This window comes from Telopea speciosissima, chromosome 1 (genome assembly GCF_018873765.1).
Source record: "Telopea speciosissima isolate NSW1024214 ecotype Mountain lineage chromosome 1, Tspe_v1, whole genome shotgun sequence".
In the NCBI taxonomy this organism is placed as follows: domain Eukaryota; kingdom Viridiplantae; phylum Streptophyta; class Magnoliopsida; order Proteales; family Proteaceae; genus Telopea; species Telopea speciosissima.
Window position 1 is genome coordinate 25,141,373 of NC_057916.1, and position 26,732 is coordinate 25,168,104.

General features: G+C 40.4%; 2 protein-coding genes across 2 annotated transcripts in view; both read right to left on the reverse strand.

The window, feature by feature from the left end:
* Positions 1–15,599, reverse strand: part of LOC122670922 — a 44,382-nt gene extending 28,783 nt beyond the window's left edge. The window contains exons 1-2 of the mRNA XM_043867964.1: positions 15,387–15,599; positions 14,675–14,837 (exon numbers count right to left, since the gene is read on the reverse strand). Of these exons, the coding sequence (XP_043723899.1) occupies positions 14,675–14,837; positions 15,387–15,524 (301 nt within the window). The 5' untranslated portion in view covers positions 15,525–15,599. The remainder of the gene's footprint in view (positions 1–14,674; positions 14,838–15,386) is intronic.
* Positions 13,151–26,732, reverse strand: part of LOC122670896 (cationic amino acid transporter 7, chloroplastic-like) — a 51,723-nt gene continuing 38,141 nt past the window's right edge. The window contains exon 9 of the mRNA XM_043867923.1: positions 13,151–13,162. Coding sequence (XP_043723858.1) covers position 13,162 — 1 coding nt within the window. The 3' untranslated portion in view covers positions 13,151–13,161. The remainder of the gene's footprint in view (positions 13,163–26,732) is intronic.

A 26,732-nucleotide genomic window follows, 5' to 3' on the forward strand; every position in this document is an offset into this window, starting at 1 on the left:
TCGTCTCCCCCATTTTAGATGGAGTATCCAAGGTCTCAGCCATAAGAAAAGTTTCCTCCCCTGGACCACTGTTTCCAATTTATTACTAACATCTCCTCTTGCAGATATCAAGCAGCAACTTCTCTCCCAATGTAGTGCTGAGTCTCACACTGAATTTCTCACCAAGTGTGACCATCCTCTCTGGCAGAATCAGACTTCCATTCAAGAAAAATGAAGATGCTAGTCCAACTAAGGCAAGCCATTCTGGCATGAAGCCTGAGCACCTCACCAGTGCACGACAGGAAGTCACTCTCCTACAGGCCCAAAACCTTATAAAGAAGACATCTTCCCCTTGGGCATGCGAAGCCTTCTATGTCAACAAACGAGCTGAGCAACAGCGTGGAAAACTTAGGTTGGTCATCAATTATCAACCCCTCAACGCCTTCTTGGGTGATGATAAGTTCCCTCTACCAACGCGCCCTGCTCTCCTACTCCAGCTCTCCAAAGCTACTATCTTTAGCAAGTTTGACTTAAAGGCCGGATTCTGGCAGCTTGCCATTCATCCAGATGATCGTGCCAAAACAGGTTTCTGCATCCCTGGTGGACATTTCCAATGGACTGTCTTACCTTTCGGACTTAAGGTCGCCCCGTCATTGTTCCAGCAAGCTATGCTCCAGGTTTACGAGTCCATTCAGGATCAGGCTCTCATTTACATTGATGACATCCTCCTCTTCTTCGACACTGAAGAGGCCCATGCTGAACTTCTTCAGAAGTTCTTTGCAGTCACTTTACAGCACGGAGTCATGCTCTCTCCCTCAAAGATGGAAGTTGCAGTCCAGACTGTTAATTTCCTTGGTGTCACTATCACCAATGGCAGTTTCCAGCTTCAGCCCCATATCGGACGCTCTCTTCTTGAGTTCTCTGATGGCCCTCTCACCCGGCAGCAATTACAGCAGTTTCTCGGCATTGTAAATTATATGACAGAGTTCCTTCCCAACCAAATCCAGTTTACTAGTCATCTTCATCGACTTCTCAAAAAGGACCCTCCTCCTTGGTCTCCAGTTCACACCAAAGCAGTCCAAGCCCTGAAGCAGCTGGCTCAGGCCCTTCCTACTTTGCAGATTCCCTCTACAGGCTTACGGATCCTGCAGTCTGATGCAAGCGACACCCAGTGGGGTGCAGTTCTCCTTGAAGAAGCCCCCGATAAGTCTCGCAGAGTTTGTGGATACAGAAGTGGTGCATTCAAACCTTCTGAACAGCATTACCATTCTACGTTCAAGGAAATCATTGCTGTTCGACGAGGAATAGAAAAATTCCAATTCTTCCTTGTTGGACACACTTTTTAGGTCGAGATGGATATGACCTCCTTTCCACGAATGCTGCAATTCAAACAGAAGCACCTCCCCGAGTCTCAACTGTTACGATGGGCACAATGGTTCTCTCAGTGGTCGTTTAAGGTCAAAACATATCAAGGGTAAAGACAATGTTTTGGATGACTTCCTTTCAAGAACAAAGCCTCCTGTTTCCTCCTCCATCCCTGTCTTGTGCATGCCGTTAACCCCTGGAGCATCTTCCTCCTCTTCCTCCATTCCGGTTGATCCCCTAACCACTTTACTTCCAGCCCTCCCTCTACCGTTAATGTGTGAAATCTCCCTCAGAACCTTACAAGCCAACAGCATCTCCACATACCAGTCAGTCCTTACTTCCATCATCCATAAGAATGGTCTTCAATATGACTGGCTTGTTTGCCATCCCGATTATCCTTTCCTCATCCCTTTTACCATTAACCCAGCTCTCTTTGACAAAGATTGTGTCGTGTTTTTCTGGCATTTACTAGCAGTCCATTGGATTGCAATTACTTTTAACCGCCATACCCTTCACCATTATCTCAGCACAGTCTCCACCGTTTTCACCAATCCTGCAGGAAATTACTATTTCCGTCTCCAGCGTCCTCAATGTTTAGCCCGCTTCCTCCGTCTCTTTGCCCCGATCACCCAATGGGTATCTATGCTCGAAAGCCTAGACGATCTCCCCTTCGTCACCTACATTTTTCACCACCCCCCTGACTTCATTCATCATGATCTTGTCTCTCCCCCTGTTCTTGAACACCATCTCGTGGCCTATGACCCTATCTTCTTCCTCCATAACACCAGCCAAGAAGATCTCTTCACCCACCGTGATGACTCAGAAACCACCAAAGAAAAATGGTTTGCTTTCATGAATACCATGTGCGCCCACAATAATGTCGACCCTGACACTCTGCCGGCCTGTCTTCTTCAAAGCCCCAGTACTGCCTGGGAAGTCAACAATCAACTTCAGCATCCAGTAATCCACCGCCTCATGCGTGAACACGTGGAATTTGAAGTTGATCATGCCCTTGACTTATTCATCCCGTACTCAAGCGACAATGGGCCCGAGACAGACTAAAGTCTTAAAGTAACTATGGTTAAGTCTTAAAGTAACTATGGTTTGTATGTAAAGAAACTATGGTTTGTGCTTAAAGTAACTAAGGTTTGTACTTAAAGTAACTATGGTTAAGTCTTAAAGTAACTATGGTTTGTATGTACCATGGTTTGGTTTGTAAAGCCTATATATATGGCTCTTCTTCTTTGTAATATTCAGTTCGAAATCAATCAATAGAGCAATCTGGTATCATAGCCATGTTTGGCTAAGCACTTCTCTTGTGTCTCTTGTCCTTCGGAGCTCTGCTCCTCGTCTTTTATCTTTGATATGGTGTTGCGGTTCTTTTGCTGGCCATGGTATGCTCTGCAGTTGCCGTCTCCGACGGATCCTCTGCATCAGAAACGGCTTGATAGTTCCAGTTCCCTTTCTGATTTAGACCGGTAACAGTTCCTTGAGCAAGGTGTGGGTTGTAGGCATTGACCACTGTAAATCCCGGCACGCTCGGATTACCTCCGGCCTGAGTTTTTGGGGGATACTGTTCTCTATCTCTTGTCTTAACCTTCTCTCAACCATAAAACCCATATCTAGATACTAACGGTGTGCATCTCTACGGGGCAACAGACACTTCTCCTTCACCAATGAGTTTACAACCTCCTTCTACCTCCGATGTTATACTTAAAATCTCTCATGCTTCAAAGGTCGATTATCTGTATGAACTCAGCTATACTCCGGCTGAACAACAGATCCACCCTACCAATTTCCCCATCATCAACCCCTATGATGTCTTTCCTAAGACGTCCTCCTCTATGACAAGGAAGTTCCGGACTATCATCTCCCCCAAAAAGACTCAAGGTCACAGGGAATACGTCCAAGCACCTCCTTTCTCCTAAAACCAGGTCACCGCCAGTGGCAAGGAACAGTATTTCCCGGTTGACATCAACCCGGATCTAATCAGGCAATGGATCAATCTTGGCTATACACACCTGCATCTTGGAGCAGTTAAGATTGCGACGACATTCGATGGTCGCAAAGGACTCCCAGTGGCGATGCGATTAAACCTTCTTGACATGAGGTTTCGCAACTTCCCTCATGCCACGATCACCGATGTTCAGACCACACTGAACGACGGCACCGTCTTTTATACTGTGTATCCAAACTATAATGTTTCTCTCCAGGACCCTAACCTTCCGGATGCCTGGCAGTTTCTTGTCCAGCTCACTGGTGCACCTCAGAAAGAATCGGCGATTGCAGCAACTCTTCATTACCAGATCTGTTACCGACTCCAGAATCATGCGATGAATACGAATCTTGGTTTCTCCCCGGTAATGATGCGGCCCTCTTTGTTGATTTTCGGATCCCTACGATCGCTTTCATATTCCCATGAAGCCCTACTTGATTAGCCGACTTTAGAGCTAATCAAATGATTCCTGAGTCGGTGGATGAAACACTTTACATGAGTCTACTCATAACGCTCTGGCTAACGACTCCGCCGCCGCGACAAACCCCGTCTACCAGCTCTCTCCTGAGGATGTGGCCGCTACTCAGAGCCATCCCCTGTCTTATCCTAAGGCAGTGATAGTATCGGCAAAGAATTTTCCTCCTACAAAGTGACTATGAGGATTCGGACGAGTAAATCGCCATAAATGGAAAGTCACACCTCAGTATAATTGATAATTTGGGACGAGATGCCCGTCAACTCCTCTATTAAGCTCGACTAACTGCGCAGCGAGAAAATGCTATGGTTCAGAATCGATTACCCACTGTGGCCCGATCTCTTACGAGAACATCATACCCTTGCCCTCTGCCAAACGAGGTTGACATCCGATACCTCATATCCAGGTGGACGACTTGGCCTATGACGGTGACTACGAGCCGAACTCCGAGCCCCCTCCAGTTCCTAAGAGGAAGAAAAAGAAAGGCCCGGACCCTTTGTGGCTCCGGTATCAGGCTGGTTGCCCTAATGTCGGCCCTCTTGGCGAAGACAGAGGCCGTTATCAGTTTATTGTTGATTACGGCTCTGGCAAACCATGCTCGTTGAGCTACTGCTCACCTTCGAGCCCACAGCCGCCTCCCGACCCACCGACTCCACAGTGCAAGCCCGGCCCTCCACCGGCACTACCTTCTCCACCAGCATCTCCTCCTTTGATGCTCTGGCAGTCACAGGTCCAGCAGACCATCCCCTGTTTTATGGCTTCTGGTTCCGATAGTATCAGCAAGAATTTTCCTCCTACAGCTGACTATGAGGATTCGGACCGTCGTCGCCATAAATGGAAAGTCACACCTCCCAGTATAATTGATAATTTGGGACAGACTCGTTGGATATCCAATGATGCTATGGGGATGTCCTACTTGCTCAATCTATGCAACTTGACATCTCCAACAATTATTTATTATTGGAAACATCCCATCAGATTTGGAGTGCGGCCAAGGAAACCTATGGATAGGTAGGGAATGATGCTCAGGTATATGAGATTGAGAAGAAAGTACATGACACCATCCACAAGGAACTATCGGTCTCTACCTATTATGCTACCCTTAAGGGTTTGTGGCAGCAATTGGATCACTACTCTGATTATGAGCCTTCCGTTGCCATTGATATTGCTGCCTATAGTAAGCATGTTGACAAAAGGCGGGTCTACAAATTTTTGGCTGGTCTAAATGTTGAATTTGATCCTATTTGTGTCCAAGTCCTTAGCAGGTCACCCTTCCCTACATTGGAGCAGTCCTTTGCTTTGGTCCTTACTGAAGATACTCGTCGGGGTGCTATGCTACACACTCCCACTGTTGATAGATCTGCTCTACAGGTTGGGACCAGCCCTACTGCCATAGCTGATGTCAATGCATCTACCAAGGAACCTGTCAAGTGTTAACATTGCCATAGGCCCTATCATACTAAAGCAAATTGTTGGAAGTTACATGGTAAACCTGCTGATTTTGAGGCCAAGCATGGTCGTGGAAAGACTAAAACTAAGCTAATCATACTGAAGTTGTTACTACCAACTCCACTGCTGACACTGGTTTCTCCCAGGAAGAATTTCAAGCTCTTCGTCGTATGTTGAAGACTTCCGCTGCCTCTACTACATCAACACCTGCCAGTTCTTCCACTCCATCAGGTTCCCATTTTGCTCATTCAGGTATTTCATTTAGAGGTCATTGTGCATCGGCAGTCTCCAGTTCGTGGATGATAGACTCTGGTGCCACTGATCATATGACTGGATCTTCTAGCCTTTTTCACAAATATTTTCCCACCTCTGGTCAGGATAAAGTTCAAGTGGTTGATGGTATCCTTTCTTCTGTTTCTGGAAAAGGCTCCATCCGTTGCTCTCCTTCTCTTACCTTATCTTCTGTTTTTCATATTCCTAACTTTACTACTAATCTCCTTTCCATTAGTAGCATTACTAGAGATTTGAATTGTAAGGTAGACTTTTTTTCCTTCTCATTGTGTTTTTCAGGATCTGGAGACAGGGAAGACGATTTCATGTGGTAAGGTGCATGTTGGATTGTACCTACTTGATGGTGGTAGTTCTCCAGCTGCATTACCTTCCCACCTATATCAAACTTCTTCAGTCTCTTCTGATCTTTATCAATGGCATTCTCGCTTAGGTCACCCCCCTTTAGGAACTTTGTCTCTTTTATTTCCTAGTTTGGTTAAGCAATGTAATAAGAATGAATTTTTTTGTGAGGCATGTGTTCTGGCCAAACAGACTCGTTCAACTTATTCGGTTTCTAATAAAAGAAGTATTTTACCTTTTAATTTGGTTCATTCTGATGTGTGGGGACCTAGTCGTAAACATTCTATCTCTGGCCACCGTTGGTTTGTTTCTTTTATTGACTGTCATTCTAAGAATACTTGGGTGTATATGATGCATTCTAAGAGTGAGGTTTATCCCTGCTTTCAGCATTTTCATAACTTGGTTCGGACCCAGTTCAATGCCACTCTGAAAATTTTGAGGAGTGACAATGGCATAGAATATATGGAGGGTTCATTCCAAAAGTACCTTGCTGACCATGGAATTATTCACCAGACCAGCTGTGTAGATACACCTACCCACTATGGGGTGGCTGAGCGCAAGAACCGCCACTTATTGGAAGTGGCAAGGGCACTTATGTTTGCCCGTCATGTCCCTTCCCAATATTAGGGGGATGCTGTCTTCACTGCGGCATACCTTATTAATAGGATGCCCACTCGGGTACTTGACTCTCACAAACCTGCTGAAATTTTACATGGATCTTCTTCTTTTGTGGTTCCCCCAAAAATATTTGGTTGTGTTTGTTATGCCTGGGATACTCGGTCCCCAGGTAAACTTGATCCTCGTGGGCTGCGCTGTATTTTTTTGGGTTATTCTGCAACCCAGAAAGAATATAAGTGTTACCATCCTCCTACTCGACGTACTATGGTGAGTATGGATGTGGTCTTTCATAAGACCCTTTCTTATTATTCTTCATCACCTCTTCAGGGGGAGAATGTTAGTGAAGATGTGCTACCTTTGGACAGTTTTTCTCCTTTACTTCCTAATTCCCAACCCGGGTTGGATCCTATTGACCACCCTAGTGCACCTACTATTGTTGTTGCTGTCCCTATTGCTGCCCCTCCTCTTGTCCCTTCTCCTGAAGAGAATCCAATGCAGGGGGAGACTAGAGTTAATGGTAATGATGAAGGTTCTCTTCAAGGGGAGCTCACTCTAGTTCAGAAAACCATTAGTGAGTTTCAGAAGAGAATTGATGATTCTAACATGAAGGTATATAAAAAAAGTCGTACAAAAAATAAGCAGCTTAATGTAGTCCTAGGTAGGAGTAGTCCCACTAGGTACCAGGGTAATAGGATCACCAAACAAGGCTGGCCGATTGGGACAGCTTAGGCTAATTAGGGCAGACTTAGGGTTAGGGTTAGGGTTTCGAGCTAGGGTTTTATTTGGTAATGATGTGCAGGTATTTAGGAGTCTATTGGTGTAGGTTTGGATTGATTTGCATGAAATTGGAAATCTAGGGTTTCGGATAGGAGGCCCTATGAAAATGGACTGTTTGTAAAATCTAGGGTTTAGGGGCAGATTTTAGAAAAGGGGCTTATAGGGTTTTAATATGCAGGTTTAGGGGATCCTAATGATGTAAAGAGATTAGGGTTTGAAGGGGTTGTAAAATTCTGCTGTTGGGGGCAGAATCGGTTGCAGGTTTTAGGGTTTAATGGAGTGAGGGAATGGAGGGGTTAGAAGAAGAAATTGGGTGTCAAACTTACTGGAGATTCCACTGGCAGCAGCTTGAACAGATGTGAAGGATAGAGCCACCTTCGAATTGAAGAAGATCCTCCCAGCCGTCACGGCATAAGGAGTCAACCGGATTCCACCAGTCCCTTTCTACCTTGATAGAACCACAAGGATGCACACTCACAAGGAGCAACACTCAACAGAGCAGGGCAGTAGCAATGGCAGCAAACAAAAGCTTTTCATTAATCAAATTCGTGTACAATGCTAGCCTCCCTTACAAACTTATATAGAAGACTCAAAAATAGACTTAGACACTAAAAAGGAATGGCCTAATCCTATCCCTAACCTATTATGTAATTTAAATTGACTAGGAAACTAAAATACTAAAGGAAATAGACTCAAAACATGGCTGGATTTACAGAGTCCTAATCCAGCCCAACTTCCATCACATGACCACTTAACCAAGTCAAATGATCACTTAAATTGAACCAATTGGATGCAACCAATTTGAACCGGTTCAATTAGAAAACATAAAAATAAATTAAGTATTGGGTTAATCCCGTATGCAACCTATGTACCCCTAGTTTAGGTTCATTAAAGTGGCCTAATACATAGAAAACCCTTGGGAACAAAGGCCCAACATGTATATAACCCAACCCTAGGCCTATTTCTAAAGAAATAAGCCAATATCTATGATGAACCTGCATCAACTCTCCCCAACTTGAAAAAATTTGTCCTCAAATTTTGCAGTGATGAGGGGGAATCAACATGTGATCAGCAGCTTTGACCATCCCCAAACAAAATTCCGATGAGGTAGGAACATTGGGGATAAAGTCTTCAATTCGTGGAGCTTTCTCTTCGAAGAACCATGGTGGCATAACAAACTCTATGTGTTCTACCTGTGAATCAGCAGCAACTGTCAATGTCTCGTCCATAGAGCCTTCAGTGTTAGCAACCTTCTCATCTAATGCATGAGACACAAGCTCCACCTCTTTAAGAGCAGCATCTTGAATGTCGATGATTTCTTGTTGAGTGTTCTCAACCACCACTTCATCTTCCATATCCTCAGCCTTGTATACTTTGCTCTCTTCAATGTAGGCCTCTTCAGTAGTTTCTTCTACCATTGTGTTTTGGACCTCCACATCAATTTGATGGTTGAGCTTCTCAACCATGATCTCAACTACTGGTGCAGCTTGGTCTACTTGAATTTCTTTAGCTATAGGTTCTTGAATCTCTTCAACACAAACCGCCTCAGTAGAATCTTCTATTGGTGCATCCGCCATTGGTGAAACTTCAAACACAATCGATGCCACTTGCATTTGAGTTGACAGTCGATGTGGTCACCTTTGGTTGTAACCCTTTTAGAGTAAACAAATGGTATAGACGGTGTCAATCAGGTAGGACACACGAGTTGTTTTCAGGTTCAATCCAACCTTGTCGCTCATCCAACCAATTACAACCTACTGCAATAATGCTCCTTGGAGATGGTACCGGCTTACACCAAGCACTATCAGAGTATGAGGAACACTCAAATTCAACAAAGACTTGACCTGTAGGCATGATGCAAATCTCTCCTGATTGGGACAACATAGCCACCACGGATTGTGAAATAATGTTGTTATGTCGCCTCTCATCAACAACTAATATGGTCGTATTCCCATTGGGTAGATGAACTTGGGTCTTGAAAACGAATGGAGGTGGGTCTTTCGAGGCTTGGTTGGAGCTTCCCTCCGCCATAGCTCTGATACCAATTTAATGTAGTCCTAGGTAGGAGTAGTCCCACTAGGAACCAGGGTAATAGGATCACCAAACAAGGCTAGCTGATTGGGACAGCTTAGGCTAATTAGGGCAGACTTAGGGTTAGGGTTAGGGTTTCGAGCTAGGGTTTTATTTGGTAATGATGTGCAGGTATTTAGGAGTCTATTGGTGTAGGTTTGGATTGATTTGGATGAAATTGGAAATCTAGGGTTTCGGATAGGAGGCCCTATAAAAATGGACTGCTTGTAAAATCTAGGGTTTAGGGGCAGATTTTAGGAAAGGGGTTTATAGGGTTTTAATATGCAGGTTTAGGGGATCCTAATGATGTAAAGAGATTAGGGTTTGAAGGGGTTGTAAAATTCTGCTGTTGGGGGCAGAATCGTTGCAGGTTTTAGGGTTTAATGGAGTGAGGGAATGGAGGGGTTAGAAGAAGAAATTGGGTGTCAAACTTACTGGAGATTCCACTGGCAGCAGCTTGAGCAGATGGGAAGGATAGAGCCACCTTCGAATTGAAGAAGATCCTCCCAGCCGTCACGGCGTAAGGAGTCAACCGGATTACATCAATCCCTTTCCACCTTGATAGAACCACAAGGATGCACACTCACAAGGAGCAACACTCAACAGAGCAGGGCAGCAGCAATGGCAGCAAACAAAAGCTTTTCATTAATCAAATTCGTGTACAATGCTAGCCTCCCTTACAAACTTATATAGAAGACTCAAAAATAGACTTAGACACTAAAAAGGAATGGCCTAATCCTATCCCTAACCTATTAGGTAATTTAAATTGACTAGGAAACTAAAATACTAAAGGAAATAGACTCAAAACATGGCTGGACTTATAGAGTCCTAATCCAGCCCAACTTACATCACATGACCACTTAAGTTGTCACATGACCACTTAACGAAGTCAAATGATCACTTAAATTGAACCAATTGGATGCAACCAATTTGAACCGGTTCAATTAGAAAACATAAAAATAAACTAAGTATTGGGCTAATCCCGTATGCAACCTATGTACCCCTAGTTTAGACTCATTAAAGTGGCCTAATACATAGAAAACCCTTGGAAACAAAGGCCAAACATGTATATAACCCAACCCTAGGCCTATTTCTAAAGAAATAAGCCAATATCTATGATGAACCTGCATCACAACTTCAATCCACTGCAGCACCAATACCCATACAATTGCCAACCCTAGATCTAGAGCCTACTTCTCCATCTGGTAAGAGTTCTTCTCTTGACCTTCCCATTGCCCAGCGCAAAGGTATTAGGGCTTGCACTTAGCATCCCATATCTCATGTTGTTTCTTATCACTCTCTTTCACCATCCTTTTGTGCATTTGTTTCTTCTCTTTCTTTTGTTCGTATTCCTCAAAATTGGCAGGAAGCTTTGACAGATGGAAAATGGAAGGCAACAATGATAGAAGAAATAAAAGCTTTGCAAAAGAATAATACATGGGAGCTTGTTTTGTCATTCTTCCTCCAGGGAAAAGACCAATAGGATGCAAGTGGGTGTTTGTGGTGAAGCAGAAAGTGGATAGTACGGTTGATAGATATAAAGCACGACTTGTGGCCAAAGGATTCACTCTGACGTATGGGATTGATTATCAGGAGACTTTTGCTCCAGTTGCCAAGTTAAACACTGTCAGGGTATTATTGTCCTGTGCAGTAAATCTAGGGTGGGATCTACAACAGTTGGATGTGAAGAATACATTTCTTCATGGAGAGCTTGCAAAGGAAGTTTATATGGAGATTCCTCCAGGTTTTTCATGTGCTGAGACTCAAGGCAAAGTATGCAAGTTGAAAAGAGCTCTGTATAGACTAAAGCAGTCACCCAGAGCTTGGTTTGGCAGGTTTCACAAGGCCATGGTTTCTGTGGGGTATAAATAGAGCAATGCTGATCACACTTTGTTTATCAAGCGGCGAGGCGATAAGGTTACTATCCTGATTGTATACGTTGATGACATAGTGATGACAGGCAATGATAGTGTTGAAATGTCCCATTTGAAGACCTTCTTGGGAAGTGAGTTTGAGATAAAGGTTCTAAGGAAGCTAAGGTATTTTCTTGGCATTGAGGTTGCCCGTTCTTCTAAGGGCATCTTTTTGTCTCAAAGAAAGTACGTCCTAGACCTATTGTCTAAGATTGGTTTATTGGGCTGCCATCCCTGGGATACTCCAATAGAAGCCAATTCTAGATTGAAGGAAAATGATGGTGAACCTGTAGATAAGGGTCGATATCAGCAATTGGTGGGCAAACTAATCTACCTCTCCCATACTCGGCCAAACATAGCATTTGCAGTGAGTTCAGTCAGTCAGTTCATGCATGATCCCTATTCCACTCATATGGTTGTTGTGCTTCGAATTCTTCACTACTTGAAGTCAACTCCAGGAAAAGGGATCCTTCTTTCACCGCATGATCACCTTCGTGTCGAAGCCTACACAGATGATGTTTGGGGTGGCTCTTTTGATAGGAAGTCTACCTCTGGTTACCGTACATTTGTAGGTGGCAATCTTGTCACATGACGAAGCAAAAAGCAGAATGTTGTGTCAAGGTCTAGTGCTGAAGCAGAGTTCCGTTCCATGGCTCAAGGAATTTGTGAGTTGTTATGGCTCCAAGGCTTACTTCAAGACCTTGGTGTTCCTGTTCGTCGTCCCATGATGTTGTACTGTGACAACAAAGCTGCCATCAGCATTGCCCACAATCCCGTGCAGCATGACCGTACCAAGCACGTGGAGATAGACCGACATTTTATCAAGGAAAAGCTGGAAAGTGGGCAGATTTGCATGCCTTTTGTGAAGTCTGAAGACCAGTTGGGTGATGTCTTTACCAAAGGGCTGAGTGGGAAACTCTTTCATTGTAATCAGTTCAAGTTGGGCATGAATGACATATATGCTCCAACTTGAAGGGGAGTGTTGAATAGAACCTATACCCGATAGGGGTATTTTGGAGTTTTACTTATTTGGGTACTGTTCACAGGTACTGTCCACGTGAACAGTACCGTGAACAGTATTAGTTAGAGTCAAGAGGGTATTTCTGTACTACTATAATTCTGGAATCTTCTTCCATATTATTATAAATACAAGGGCTTGGTGATTTATTCAAATCACTCAAGCATTGCAATTAATATGTTCTTTTAACAGTAAACCTAGGATGTTACCAAATGGATACATGGTTGATGGTTCAGCTGACGACATTGGCTTTCTAGTTCTACAAAGATCATGCATACAGAATTGTTTTTCTGTGCCCAGGAAGAACCAAAGTAGTAGAAGTATGGATGTCAGTGCTGATACAAAGCTTAGTCCTGTCCATGTCTAAAACAATTATGCATCACCAAAGTTCGAGAAGCAAACTTATGCCCTCAACAGTTTCTAAAGTAAAATGATACACATACAATTGCACTGAATAAGCATAAGATCTAAAGAGAAGTAAAAGAAGTTTGAACATCTAATGTAGTGCTGTAATTGAAGACTCAAAACAGTACCAAAACAGAATCTTTTCTCAGAGAATAAAGGGTAAAGGCTGGCACGCCGGCGCTGTGCCCAGCCTGAATCTGTCTCTCACCCACCCCCTTTGGAAATGACCACCCTGCCCTCCCTATCCCCCCCTCTCCATTGGGCACAGCAAGAAGAAATCAATAGAAGCAGCAAATCGATTCAACAATCAGATTGATGGAATTAAACCTGGAAAACAGGAGCAGAAAAGGAATTCTTAAATATATCCAGATCAGCAAGTCTGATCTGTAAGAAATCCTGGTCGAAGGTCTTCTCTACGGTGAAGAACAACTCTTCAAAAATTGAGGATGATCTGATGGCCAGATTCCCTTAATTGAATTTTGAGTAAAAAAAGATGTGCATATGAATTCTAGATCAGAATTTAAGTTGCAGAAAACCAGAAGAAACTAACTTGAAAAATGAAGGGGAAGAAAGAAGAACAAGAATAGGAGAAAAACACCTGGGTTTCACACCGTAACATGGTTGGAACTTGGAAGGATCAAACACCAGCCAGCCTTGATCAAACACAAGGGGGATCTCCACGAAATGAAGAGAACAGCAGCAGCAAATTGAACTTCGGTTATTAAAATTGTAGCCCAAGAATGAGCCTCACGGTTTGTTTATATTGACAATAAAAGACAGAGTTCGAGTTGGTTAGGGAAACCCCCTAGCTGACTCCAATTACAACTCAGAACTCCTTATAAAAGCCTGCATGAACTTTAAAGGGTTGTAGACCCAAAATAAAAGACTTAAAACAATAAAGAAATATCTAACTACTTAAAATAAGGACAATTAACTAAATAATCACGTAAGTCCAGCCTCTACCCACATTAAAATGGCCATTACAATGAAAACCCAAGGGATCAAAGGCCCAACACATACATAACCCAACCCAAGGCTTATTTCTACTAAAATAAGCCCATTTAGGCCAACTTAAACACTTAACAAAAGAGAACCTTAAAACAGGAAATAAACACAACAGGCCACACGTAAGCTTGGCCTCTCTTGGTTCTCTTACGGTAGGTCTTCAGATCAGCATCAACTTTTCTAGTATTAAGAGATAGTTTCCTCTTTAAGGAAAATATTGTGAGACATCACTCCCCATGGTTTCACTCATTGAAGGACCCAACCATGACCAAATTAGTGGTCAAAGAGAAAATATTATTTAGCTAATATACTACAGTTTACTTCTTCCATGTCCATCATACGAGCAAAACTGACTTTTTTTTCCAGGGTATGCATGTATAGAAAGACTTCTGGAAGATTCAAAAATCACAATTGGCTTTTCTGAAATCATCAAGGAAGCAAACTGTACTGCTAGATCTAATAATGGGATCTTGGTGCACAAGGCACGAACACTCAATAAAGTTAATTGCAAAAATCATTGTCACGTCAAGAGGACTTGCAAATTTCAAGGTCTATTCATTATTATCATATTTCATATTTATTGGATTGCCATATAACTCAACTCAGGTCCCAATAAATCATTTTAACTCAGAGTTCTTTGTTGTCCTTGTCTTTCCTTTTATTTTTTTTTATTTGTTTTTTAGGGGATGATACAGAGGTGTCAGAAAATATCAAGTTTTTTTATATAGCCTTTGGTTTCACCTTTGTATAATTTTAATACCAGACACTTCTTTTATTTGTCAAGAAAATAAATCATGGGCTACCTCTAAACAGATTTCCATGTAGAATAATTATGGATGATGGAAGACATACGAAAACACAAAACTATTACTTTTCCAATTTTCACAAACTAATTTCATTGAATTATAAAACTGCTCAGGAAAAATCCAACACTGAAACAGATGTGAATTTCACGAAAGGCAGCAGTTACCCACCAAGATCCTCCAATGCAGAGGGTTCTTTTCCCTCAGCTGTTTCCTTTACTCCATTAGATTTTCCATTTTCTCCTTCACATTTTCCGTAAGCATTTGGCCGAAGATCAGGACCAATATCACGTACCCAGCTTGCAGCATAAAGCCTAGATGCCTCCTTCAACACCTGGAGAGAAAATAGAGGAAAACATCATTAGCATAGGGATGCAAATTTTCTGCATAGAAGGGCTCAAGTTCACATTTGAAGCAACAGATTGATTAGATTAATATGCCCATCACCAGCGAGCTGATACACAAGATTTCACAAAACAAGTTGATACTCCTACATTTGTGTCATATAGATTGAATAATAAAGCGAAACTTTCGAATGTTAAGCAAATTACTACTATCCTACAAAGAAATATGCAAATGTCCTATCATTATCCACTGTCAAATGGGCCACCTCTTGAACATGCACCAGCTACACAATGATGCGTAATATTCTCACGCAGAGAAAATGAACAAAAAGATTAGGATAGCCAATAATCAGGATGGACTATGCAAAGTGGAGCAAATAATTGAATCTTAGTATTGCATAACAGATATTGAATCCAGAAATAAATTGCTCATAGTTGGTATATCAGGATTTGAAAACTTAGATAAACATCAACTATGGCTAATAGGTTAAAATTGCCACCCAGAAATTTTCGAATTAGATGAGTATCAAGGAACTTACTTCAAATCGCTCTTTCCATGTCAATTTTCTCCGCTTTTTTAAGTGAGGTGGGTCAGGCAATGATGAAGGGAAAGCAATTTCCTTCAGATCATAGCGGACATAATCAGACAGTTTCCTCCAAACTGCCTTGAACTTCATTCTAATTGGTGATTTCTCTCCACATAAATCTATTAAAAATGAAACAAAAATAACAAAAAAATAATTCAACAAACTCCAAAAGGATACCCGAAAGGTGTTCTAAACACTGGAAATTTGTCAATACAAATTCTATATTTCTAGCATGCTATAAACTTCATTAATCATTGAGTTCTAGCCTTCAATTGAAATTGAACAACTTATAATTTTTCTCATGCATTAACATATAAACATCAATATTAGCTATCTCATGGGCAATCAAACAACTTAAATCTTTTATTTAGTTCATGAAAACTTTTTAACATCTAAAAGGAGTAAATGGGGCAAAGGGCCACAACTGCATGATAAATTTTTCCTAGACTAATTTGGATTGTAGCAATGACTGTCAATGAGCAATGCTAGCTTGGTTTGCTTGAGATGAGCCCAAGCCTTGGCATAAGCTTAATCAGCTAAAGAAGCCTGACCAAAGGTGTAGTTTGCTCAAGCTCATAGGTATATGAATATTACGTGGTATGATTATTATGTTAGACAAGTAAAACTAGTAACAAGTTTTTTCAGTATTACATTTTGTTGACTTCTTGTCTTCTACTACTATTAAGCTATGTATTATGAGTCCATCCATACCTGCCTTACAGCAGAAAACTAAGCTAGAGTACTAACAACTAACAAAGAAAGGAAAAGCAAACAAAGAAAAGGAGACATCCCCCACAAAATCAAAAGATTTTGTCTTTCATTTTCAACATCCCCTTCTTTTCACCTTTTTGCCTTTTTGTATGGTTGGTTGTATCCATTCTCTCTCTCTCTAGTCTCTATCCCACCTTTCCTTGGTCTTCTCTCCCCCCCCCCCCACCCCTTATTGTGTCCACTTTCCTTTTATAAATTAATTGTTTGTTAATTATGCCTTCGATTCTAAATCACACTCGGATCATTTACAAGTATTCTAAAACACAATTGCTCCTTCCCACCCTTGGGTGATGGAGACTTGGGGAGTTGAATTGAAATCTGAGGTGGTGGAGGTCTGGTTGGGTCATTTCCTAGCGAAGCACCACAGAATCTAAATTATAAGATAATCAAGGATTAAGGGGAGCTCTCTCCCAACGAGGTCAAACCCCCCAAATAATCCCAAACTCTATAACCCCACTGGCCGACAACTTCTTCCACCCTTCACATGCAAACAAAAACTGAAAATCCCTTTCTCTTTCCTCTGGATTTCCGCTCCATTTTCTTCTTCTTTTCCAAACATCTCGCTCTCTCTCTCACTCTGTTCAACAATGATCAATTCAACGATGATCAATCAGACCCAGAAGATAAAGCTGAGCTGAGATGTAAAACCTTAACTCATCTTTTCTTGGGGTTTTGGATTTTCCAGTTTCAAGAGAGTTTTTGTAGGAAATTTCAGGTAGGGGTTTTCAGAGAGAAATAAAGAAATAACGAGGGGAAGGGCTGTTTCTTTTAGGGTCTTCATTCTCGGGGTTTTTCTTTTCCATGGAAGAAACCCAAGTTTCTTCTTTTCCGATTGTAACTCCCTGAAATCTCAGGGTCTGTTCACACAGGGAATATCACCTCTTCTTTCGTTTAAGAACCCTAACGGCAAGGCAATGGGTATGAAGCTCTTATCTCGTTTAACAACCCTTACGGCAAGGCGGAGAGTCACCTCCAGGGTTCAGAGGTTCTAATTGAGAGAGAGAGAGTCACCTTCTATTGCTGTCAAGTCCAGTTGCAGAAAGTCACCTTCGATTGTCGTCAAGTCCAGTTGCCGAGGGGGTCGTGCTAGGGAGAGTAACCTTCCGAGATCGTAAAGTCCAGTAACAGAGGGTTGTGAGGAGCTCGTGGAAAAGAGAATGGCGTGAGAGGAGAGACACCCTTCTCACTCGAGTGTGACTTCTTTATCGGGAATAGCTTTTCATTTTTCTATCCTTTTGATCTTTAATTTGTGTTGAAGGATCCAAGAAGCTTCAATTTGGGAGAAAACAAGATTGGACCATGTGTGCCAAACGCGTTTCTATTTTATATGCATAACAAAAGATCATCTGAAGCACTCTCCAGGAGTGTTTCCAAACGGGACTTTAGGGTCTATTCTCAATTCTCTCACTCACAAGCTACGATCAAGGTTTTAAAGTGCGGAATCGGAGACGTAATCGGACAGTGACAATTCCGATCCAATCCGGCCTTCAACAACCCTAGAATTGATCCACATATCCAAAAAGAAAGAAATTTCGAAGGTTTCGAGTGTGAATCGATCATATTAAAACGGTTGAAATCGAGATCAGTCACTGACGGTTACACAATCCAATTCCCGATTTATAAAATGATGGCCACGAAGGGTGTCAACCCATACGATTTTGATAATACAATATGGTTTTGGTACGATACAGAAAACAGGTAACGATAATACCGATACCAGACTGTTTAAAAGTTACATTTTTAATACCGATACCATACTATTTTGGTATAGTTTCAATATGGTACAAATACAGTACAAGGATTCAATACAAAAAAGGGTATAAAATTCAGTTTTAAAACGGTATTAGAAAATGGTAAGGAAGAGAGGAGATTCACAAGTTCATCTTACATTCACAAATTCACCACGAATGTAAGAGAGGAGATTTACAAGTGCATCAGATATTCGTATGGGACAGAGATTCACAAGCTACAGTCGGCAATACACTTGCTGTCGATTTCGAAGGTTGAAAGTCTTGCAGGTCACTAGTGCACTCGCTTGATGCCTTGGTACAGAAGAGAATAGAAAACAATTTTAGGCTTTTAGCCCTCATATATGTATCGTCAACACCAAATGTCCACCACCACTACCGTAATGAAGAGAGGAGATTCATACTTCACATAGTTCACAAGCGCCAACGGTAGTCAGTAGGCGGCATACTTCACACTTTCATATTCAATTTCATAACCCTTTAGGAGTTTAGGTAGTTTTCTTTTTACTTTACAAGTTTACCCCCCCCCCCACACGGTACGGTATTTGTAAAACGGTACGATATCGGTATATATCAATGATTTTGATTTAAAAACCAATACCGTACTGTACTAAGACCAATACCATTTTCTTGTACCATACCATATCGTTTTGTGATAGTACGGTTTGGTATGGTTTTATGCAATCGGTTTTGATTTTGGTTTCGGTTCTAAATTGACACCCTTAGCCATGATCATAGACTTGTCGAATCTGATTTGGATTGACCGATTCTTGAAACATTGTGCCTAACTCTTGGGTATCAAAGTACCCACAGGAGATGTTAATTAGGGGAAATTAATTAAATTTTTCTTAAAGAAAAGTTGGAATTCTTGCATTAAAAGCATTTTATCATAAAATAGGACCAGTTTATCTTTGGAATCAATTTAATTGTGGGTCCTAGACCCTAATATAGGTACTGACTCAATGTTTCCATAAACTCTTTTATTGAGAGGAGTGGTAACCCTTTTTTTTTAATTTCATAGCGACGACTCAATATTGTTATAATATTACCTTTGAGAATCTTCAAACAAATACATTCGATGACCCTCATCGAATCTTGAATCCCCAAATCTCTCTATGCTTCTCCCAACACAAATCATATAACTGTATCTAGTCTTCACATATATGTCACATGTTAGGTTGCATGAGATTGAAATTTGGTGGGCTTGTAGACTCTAAAGTCCTCTACTCATATGTGAAGTTTCATCCAAAACAAAGATGGGTCAATGATGAATATAAGCGCAATTGCTATTCTTGGGGAGTTATACATTTGTGTATTGATATGACCATTCACTATTTCTTAAAGCTTGATCTCTCCCCCCAGATGCTACATGGAAAAAATACATTATTAAAAGAACCTAGGGCTACAAAAAGGGTGCACAACAGCACAAAACTACAGAAGGGGTGAAAATTCTAAAACTTATTTGCCTTATCCAAATCATTTCATAAATATCAAATGGTTAGAATTGCCACATCACATGTTCATGTGGCACAACTAGAGTTGCACACCCGTAAGATAACATGGTCTACATAGACAAGGAAATCTTTCACTATTAGTAATTTACAACATACCCTAGCTGGAAGAAATAGGACTTCTTAGGCCCTGTTTGTTTCAATATAAAATCTTCCATGCAAATGATATTTTACAAGAATTTCCATGTGTAAAATTTTGTCTACTTTCAATGTGTTTTTTTGGGCATTTTAAGTTAAAACAAATAGTGGAAATTTAATTTTATAAGAAAATTTTTCTTTTTCACCTTTTTTTTCTTGGAAACAAACGGAGCCATACACTATACAACAAAAATCCATAGATTTCTTTATCTACTCAAGTTGACTTAGTAGAGGTATGAACCACTTGCAAGTTAGTACTTATCAAGCAATTTTTCATGTCAAATATTTTTATTAACCAGTGAATCCCATTGGCAAAAGGTTTGATGGGTGGGCATACCAAGTTGTGCTACATGAAAGGATGATATGGTAATTTGACCTTTGGATATCTAGGCAATAGTCTGCATTTACCATCTGTCGGACTTCAACCTCAAATTCAATTATTTTTTTCCCAAATACATCCATCCACCATTTCGTATCAGGAACTTGATAAGTGAGCAAAGGACCTTAGGGGTCTATTTGCCACAAAATTTCATCACCATCCAAAGTGCCACATGGTAGAACTAGGTGCCCATCCATACTAGAGTATGGGTGTACCCACCTAGAATTCTCACTCCCATTGTCATTTAAAATTTAGTAACCAACCTCACTTCACATCCCCCCTTAGAACTAGAGGAATAAAATTATACAAAAAAATAAAAATAAAAATAAAAAAATAATTATATAGTGCATGACAGCCTTATGGGAGGATATATCATTGAATTTGAGTATGAAATTTGATACGTGGCCTATTTAGACCATCCCTAAACCGCCGTGTCAGAAACTTTTTGCCTTGATTTATATGTTACAAGGTTAAAGACCATCCGTTTGATAAAAATTAGACATTCTAGTTGGGAACCCGAAGCCTAATTGTCTTGTAGGAGTTGTAGATGTATATATTGCCATTCTCATTCCTGGTTTGAGGTCTGACAAAGACATTTCCAGTTCCAAGTACTCAGGCTGAGAAATTTATTCTCTCAAGTGAAAGGATAACAAAGGCGTCACTGGTCATGTTTTTACGGTTGGATTCTTAAATGTGATGCACTGCACTTGAAAATCCCCCAAGCTGTGGGGTTGCCTTTAAGATACAATCTATGTCAAAGCTGGAATCAGCCCAATACAGCTAGGTCTAGGCCCACAGGCCCAGTAGTGTTCACTAGAGGTTAGTGGGGGGCTAAAGGCTAATGTCACCGATATGTTCCTGCCCTTTTCATAAATAACCTCCATCGACTAATTTCGAAGGGTGTTAATCGGTTCGGTTCCAGTTAGTCAGTTTGATTCGGGTTCAGTTCAAGGTATGAAGGGTAAAAATCGAAATTGAACAGTTCCAATATCCCAAATCAAAATCCATTAGTAAACAATTCCTTTTAAATGGTTTTTAAACTGTTCCTATTGGTTCAGTTTTAGTTTTATTGATGGTTCGAGTTAACATCTTTAGGCCCAATTGAGAATGAACCTATTATGACGCTCAATAAAAAAATCTGATTCTTCTGGGCTTGAACCACGGCACCTAGGCCCAAATTGTGACTTAAGAAATAAAAAACAGTTTCAAATAATTTACATGGTTTAAATACACTATAAAATACTAGAGAACATATATAAAATACCAGGCCTAACCGGTTTAGTATGTATAGTTGGTTCGATGATGTACCGACTCTAATCGATTACAAAAAAACGATGGTTTATCGGTTCAAAATTGAACAGTACTGTTTAATTAAGGGTTTTATTTTTAAAAATCAAAAGCAAACTGATTAATAAACGATTTATCAGTATCGATAAAACAGTTTCGGTTTGCAATTCACACCCTTGTGGGGTATCCGTGTTCCCTTGATACATACATTAGGTATGGGCTGGCTTGGAGTTACCAAATAATTAGGCCCATCATTGCCTTGTATAATATAATATCAGGGCCCAGATACCTCCATGCCGTGGGCCGGCACACTAAGATCCCAATTTTTCGTCCACGACGAAATGGGCTTCTAAAAGATCATAATGGGCCTAATTATATCTTGGGTTGGGCCGGTGGACTTGTATACGTCCTCACCGACTCAAAAAACACTCCAAAGTTATTACTGCGGTGTAAATTGGCCCGGCTTTGGATAATCGATCCAGTTCCTAATTAGTTTCGATCTCAAGGGGTTAAGATAGACACTATCACAGTGTCAAAATTTTTACCTAAACATACACCTAATCAAATATCCATCCTAAGCATAAAAATAATTAAAGGGAAAATCTTCTTCAAATTAATGTTGGTTAAAAAAAAATTACATTCCTACTTTTTTTCCTTTTTAGTATAAGATTTTTGGAAAAAAGAACTTTGTCCCGTCCAGGAGTGTGGCTCCTACGTCCAGAAGCGCTAGACACAACAAAGGATGAAATGACCACCCACTCAGATGGAAGGCGGAAATCCTGCCCAGTTGATGCTCAAGCACTCCCATTGGCCACTGCGTTGGCACAGGGGCCACGCTCCCAAACAAAGAGTGCTTTCCCAATAATTTTTTTTAAAATGAGGATAAATATTACCATTTTACATGTGTACTAAAATGTGCAAACAATGAGAGATAAAAGACATAATGAAGAATCACTTTCAAATTATTTGAAAAACCCCTTTTTACCATACCTAAAATTTTGAGAAAATAATGAACAATCAAAAGAAGGATACAACATCTCACTTCATCACTTTGCTAACTACAACGAGCACCCATTATTAAATATGAGTCTCTCTAAATGACATGTCTATAGTTGTATTTAGAACTTGAGACATATTTACCAAAAAAACCTTGAGACCTTTTGATTGCTACTTGTTTTATTCCAAAAAAAGTTCCTTAAGTCATGGTTCATGAATACAAAAGGGTTTTCAAAAATAATTTGAAAGTGATTTATTACCAATTGCCACTTGTTTTATTCCAAAAAAAGTTCCTTAAAGTCATGATTCATGAATACAGAAAGGTTTTCAAAAATAATTAAAAAATGATTTATTACCAAAAGATATTGTCTTGCACATTTTTTTTTAGTTACATTGAAAAAATGTGTTACATTAAAATTGTAAAAAAATAAGATTACAAATTATCTTACACTTGAGAGGTGTCAATAAGAAAATCACATTCAATATTATTTCCTAAGAATACAAAAATCAAATATCCATCTCTAGAAGAACCAAACGATTATTTAAAAAAAAAAAAATGGTTTCTTGCCTGAGAGAAGGTCAAGATTTACAATGAACATAAGTGCTTATATGATTTACCCACCAAACTGTACACCTTTTAATACAAATATAAATTAAAATACTTGAAAAAAATATCTCTATCACCATGCATACCAATAAATCTAAAATCCTCCCCCCCTCCCTTTTTTGATGTATCAACATTTTAGTTGTTTGTTGTTTTCATATGGGTCCCCTATTGTTTTGTCTTTCGGCTTCACTCTTATACTCTTTTTTTTACCTCTTACTTAGCTTTTTATTAAAAAACAATAAAATATAAAAAAATCCAAATCGTCAATGCTAAATCAATATATCAGATCATTCTTCGTCAATTCCTCCTCATAACTCAACTTGCATTAATACATTATTTACAATTAGAGAATAAGAACGCTACCTGGTCGTGTGACTTTTGTACTCAACTACCTAGACTTAGCAGTGCACAAAAATAGTGCCCTGCCGTCAATGAAATAAAAAATTGCATCTTTGTTGATGCTCCTGGGTACACTCTCATTAACCACTTTGCTGGTGTAGGTGCTACACAACCAGACAACGATATTTTACCCATATAATTACATACAAGTTTTATACAGGTCTTGTGATCTCATTTCTAGCGGGTATGGGCTTCACTAACTCTAATCTAATTTAAATTCTACTAAAAACAAAAAAAAAAAAACTCTAATTTAATTTTATTTTAAGGAGAAAGTGATTCACTGTAGAATTTAAGCACAATATTATTCCCCGTACTAGTTGAAGGTTCAAAGTTCTCCTATCTCAAATCTCAACACTGACACTATCTCACTCCCCTTAATGCCATTGGTGAGAAAATTATTCTCTTACCATGACTTTAAGGAAAAGCACCCCTATTTATGCTTTGTTATAAAAGGGAAAATATTATCTGTACTGGGGCACAAGATGCATCTAGACACATGGGGTGGGCAAAATGATCGCCCCACCCCCTTAAATGACTGAAATGACTGAAATGACCATTCCACCCGGCTCCATGTGTTTGGATGCAACGTACACCTCGTGTGCTCTTAGACAGAGAACATCACCCCATAAAATAAGGGACAGGATTTTCATGCTGGTAGTGATAGAGAATCTCTTATCCTAGTTCAACCATGACACACAAAACGATTTCACCTGATTAGGGAGAAGAGAGTGTCTTAAACTCTTAATCAGATTAGCAACAAACATTGTAAAATATTTAGTCAAACCATTTAGTGTGAATCCAAAAAGGTCAACGATTTAGGGCACCATGTTTTGTATGACCTTCTACACCCCCATGGCCCCATATTTTATGCTCTTCAGTCCTCTCTCTCTTTAAAGGTCAACATTTAATTAGAGGATAGGAGATGGGGAGAGTGACATAGCTAGCGTCAGCTTAAGATGATCTAAGATAAGTTTTTTTTTTTTTTTGTTTTTTGTGGGAAGAAAATAGGAATTCAAAGAGTCGAACACCGGACCTCCAGCATCTTACGATCAGACCTAAAACTGACAGCACCATCTGAACTCAACGCTCAGGCCCATCTAAGATAAGGTTTGACATGAGATTTCAAGTTCAACTCCCTGAGGGGATTCATTCCCCTGTCCCATTACATAACACAAACCCTGTTTGCACCATTAAAAATAAAAGACACAAAAAAAAAAAAAAAAAACAATTTTAGTTTTAGTCTAAATTCATATCGGACATGGCAACAATTCATGTTTGCATTTTTGATCCAATGTAAGGTGTTGTTTAAGGATAGTTTGGATAATCAAGAATCCAAATAGATGCCCATCGTATGGGTGCGAACACACACACACCACTAACCACTTGACCCATTTTATGGTTATTGTCTAACAATAGGGTGGATAATAAAGAATCCAAATACATGCTTATCGCCATATCCACATATCCAACTGCAATCCAATTCTGAATCGGCATCCTCTACTTCCGCTTGGCCCTACTTCTATGTGCACCCTACATATAACGAGACGCGCAAAGACCCCCTTACCCCTACTTGGGCAAGGCGCTCGGGCAGAGATAAGGCGGTCTTTGCACACCCCATTGTGTGTAGGGCGCACAGGAAGTAGGGGCAGGCGGAAGCAGAGGGTCTGGACTCATCCAATTCCTACTTGATTACTAGAATTTTTTTTATTCAACTCCAATCCCATAACTACTTGAATTTCGATAGGTTTTTAATGATGGGAACGTTTTTCTTCGATTGGAGCAAAAATTGTCTACAATACACAAAATTATATGTTTTCACAAAACTATGTACAACATGTGAAAACATATGTACATGTATAATTTTTTTTGGGTACAATATGTACATGTATAATTAACACAAGAAAACAAACAAGCACATACATAAGAGGCAAGAAGCCGAACATAAGCCGATTACATCATCACACCTGTCTATTAGATCAGTTATTGAGGACATTCATTTCCTTGTCTCTTACTTTGATGAATGTATTTTCCAGTTTATTACAAGGGCGGCAAACTGTATTGCCGACGCCCTTGCCAGGAGGGCATGGTCCGTTGTGAGTAGGACTGTTTGGCCCAATTTCGATCCCTGCTTAGCTACCCCTCAGGGGGTCATCAGTGGGAGTGTAATCCGCTCTTCTTGAATAAATCTCTTTCCTATCAAAAAAATAAAAAAAGAGACAAGAAGTTTATGTGGTTCGGTAATATTGTCAACATTTAGAGAGTGATTTGATTTTCTACTAAGAATCCCAAAACCCCAGTCCCTTGTTCACCGCTCTCTTTTCCCCTCTCTCACTTGGTTACTCACACAGTCACTTCTCTTTCTTCTCTTTCTCTCTTTACCTCAAGTGTCTCTTCACTCTTGGCGTCTTGCTCTCTTACACCTTAATAGATACATCTCTCCTTTTATAGTACTCTTTCACACTTTGGAAGACTCCACCTGCTTCGAATACTCCATTCTCTTGTAAGACTTTATGCTCTTCTATTATTTTGAAAACTCAACTTCTTTGAAGGCTTCACCCACTTGAAGACTGCCTACCTTATCCATTAGAAGACATTAATGGACAACCCAAGTAGACCGTTGAACCAAATCCATCAACTGGTCTAGAGAAAATACAGAAAACCAAATAACTTTCACCTTGGCCTTTATGATAGCTGGATGGCCACCTTGAAGATATGTTGAAAATCTAGACACTTTCCATCATTTTTCAAGATTTTATGCAAACGAAACCATGCATGTGTGCCTTCCAACTCGTGCATTTCGTTTCCATTCACTCATCAGCATTTGGTTCCCAAACCGAAGTCCGTTCTACACCCCTCTCTCTTCCCCTCTCACTTGGTCAGTCAGTCACTTTCTCTCTCTCTACCTTGGTGTCTGAAGAGTCATGGCTTCTCACTCTATTACACCTTGGTAAAATACATCTCTCTTTTTATCACATGGATTAACTCATGTAGTGCCAACTGCCAAGTGACAAATAGTGAAGCGTTATACTTCACTACAAAAACTAGTTGAAGGTTTGAATTACTCCTATCCTAATATTGACACCCATCCCAGTCCCCTTAATGTGTAATGCCATCGGGAGGAAATTCTTCCTTCACCGTGGCTTAAGGCCGAAAAACCCATCTTTTTTCTAATGGTTGTCTATATAAGATAAGGGAAAGGGTTTGTATGCCCATAATGGTGGGGAATCTCTTATCCTACTCTAATCAGAACACACGAAATAGTTTCATCCAATAAGGGCCCACATGATCAGTGAGAAGAGAATGTGTTCATCAGATTAACAGCAAACATTGTAAAATCTGTAGTCAAACCTCTTAGTGTGGATTTTAAAATTGGAAGAAAATTTCCTCTCTGGGAGTGTGGCTCCCGTGCTTGCACCCTTGTGTCTATCTCTCTTCTCTCCCTTATAAAATGATCACTTTACC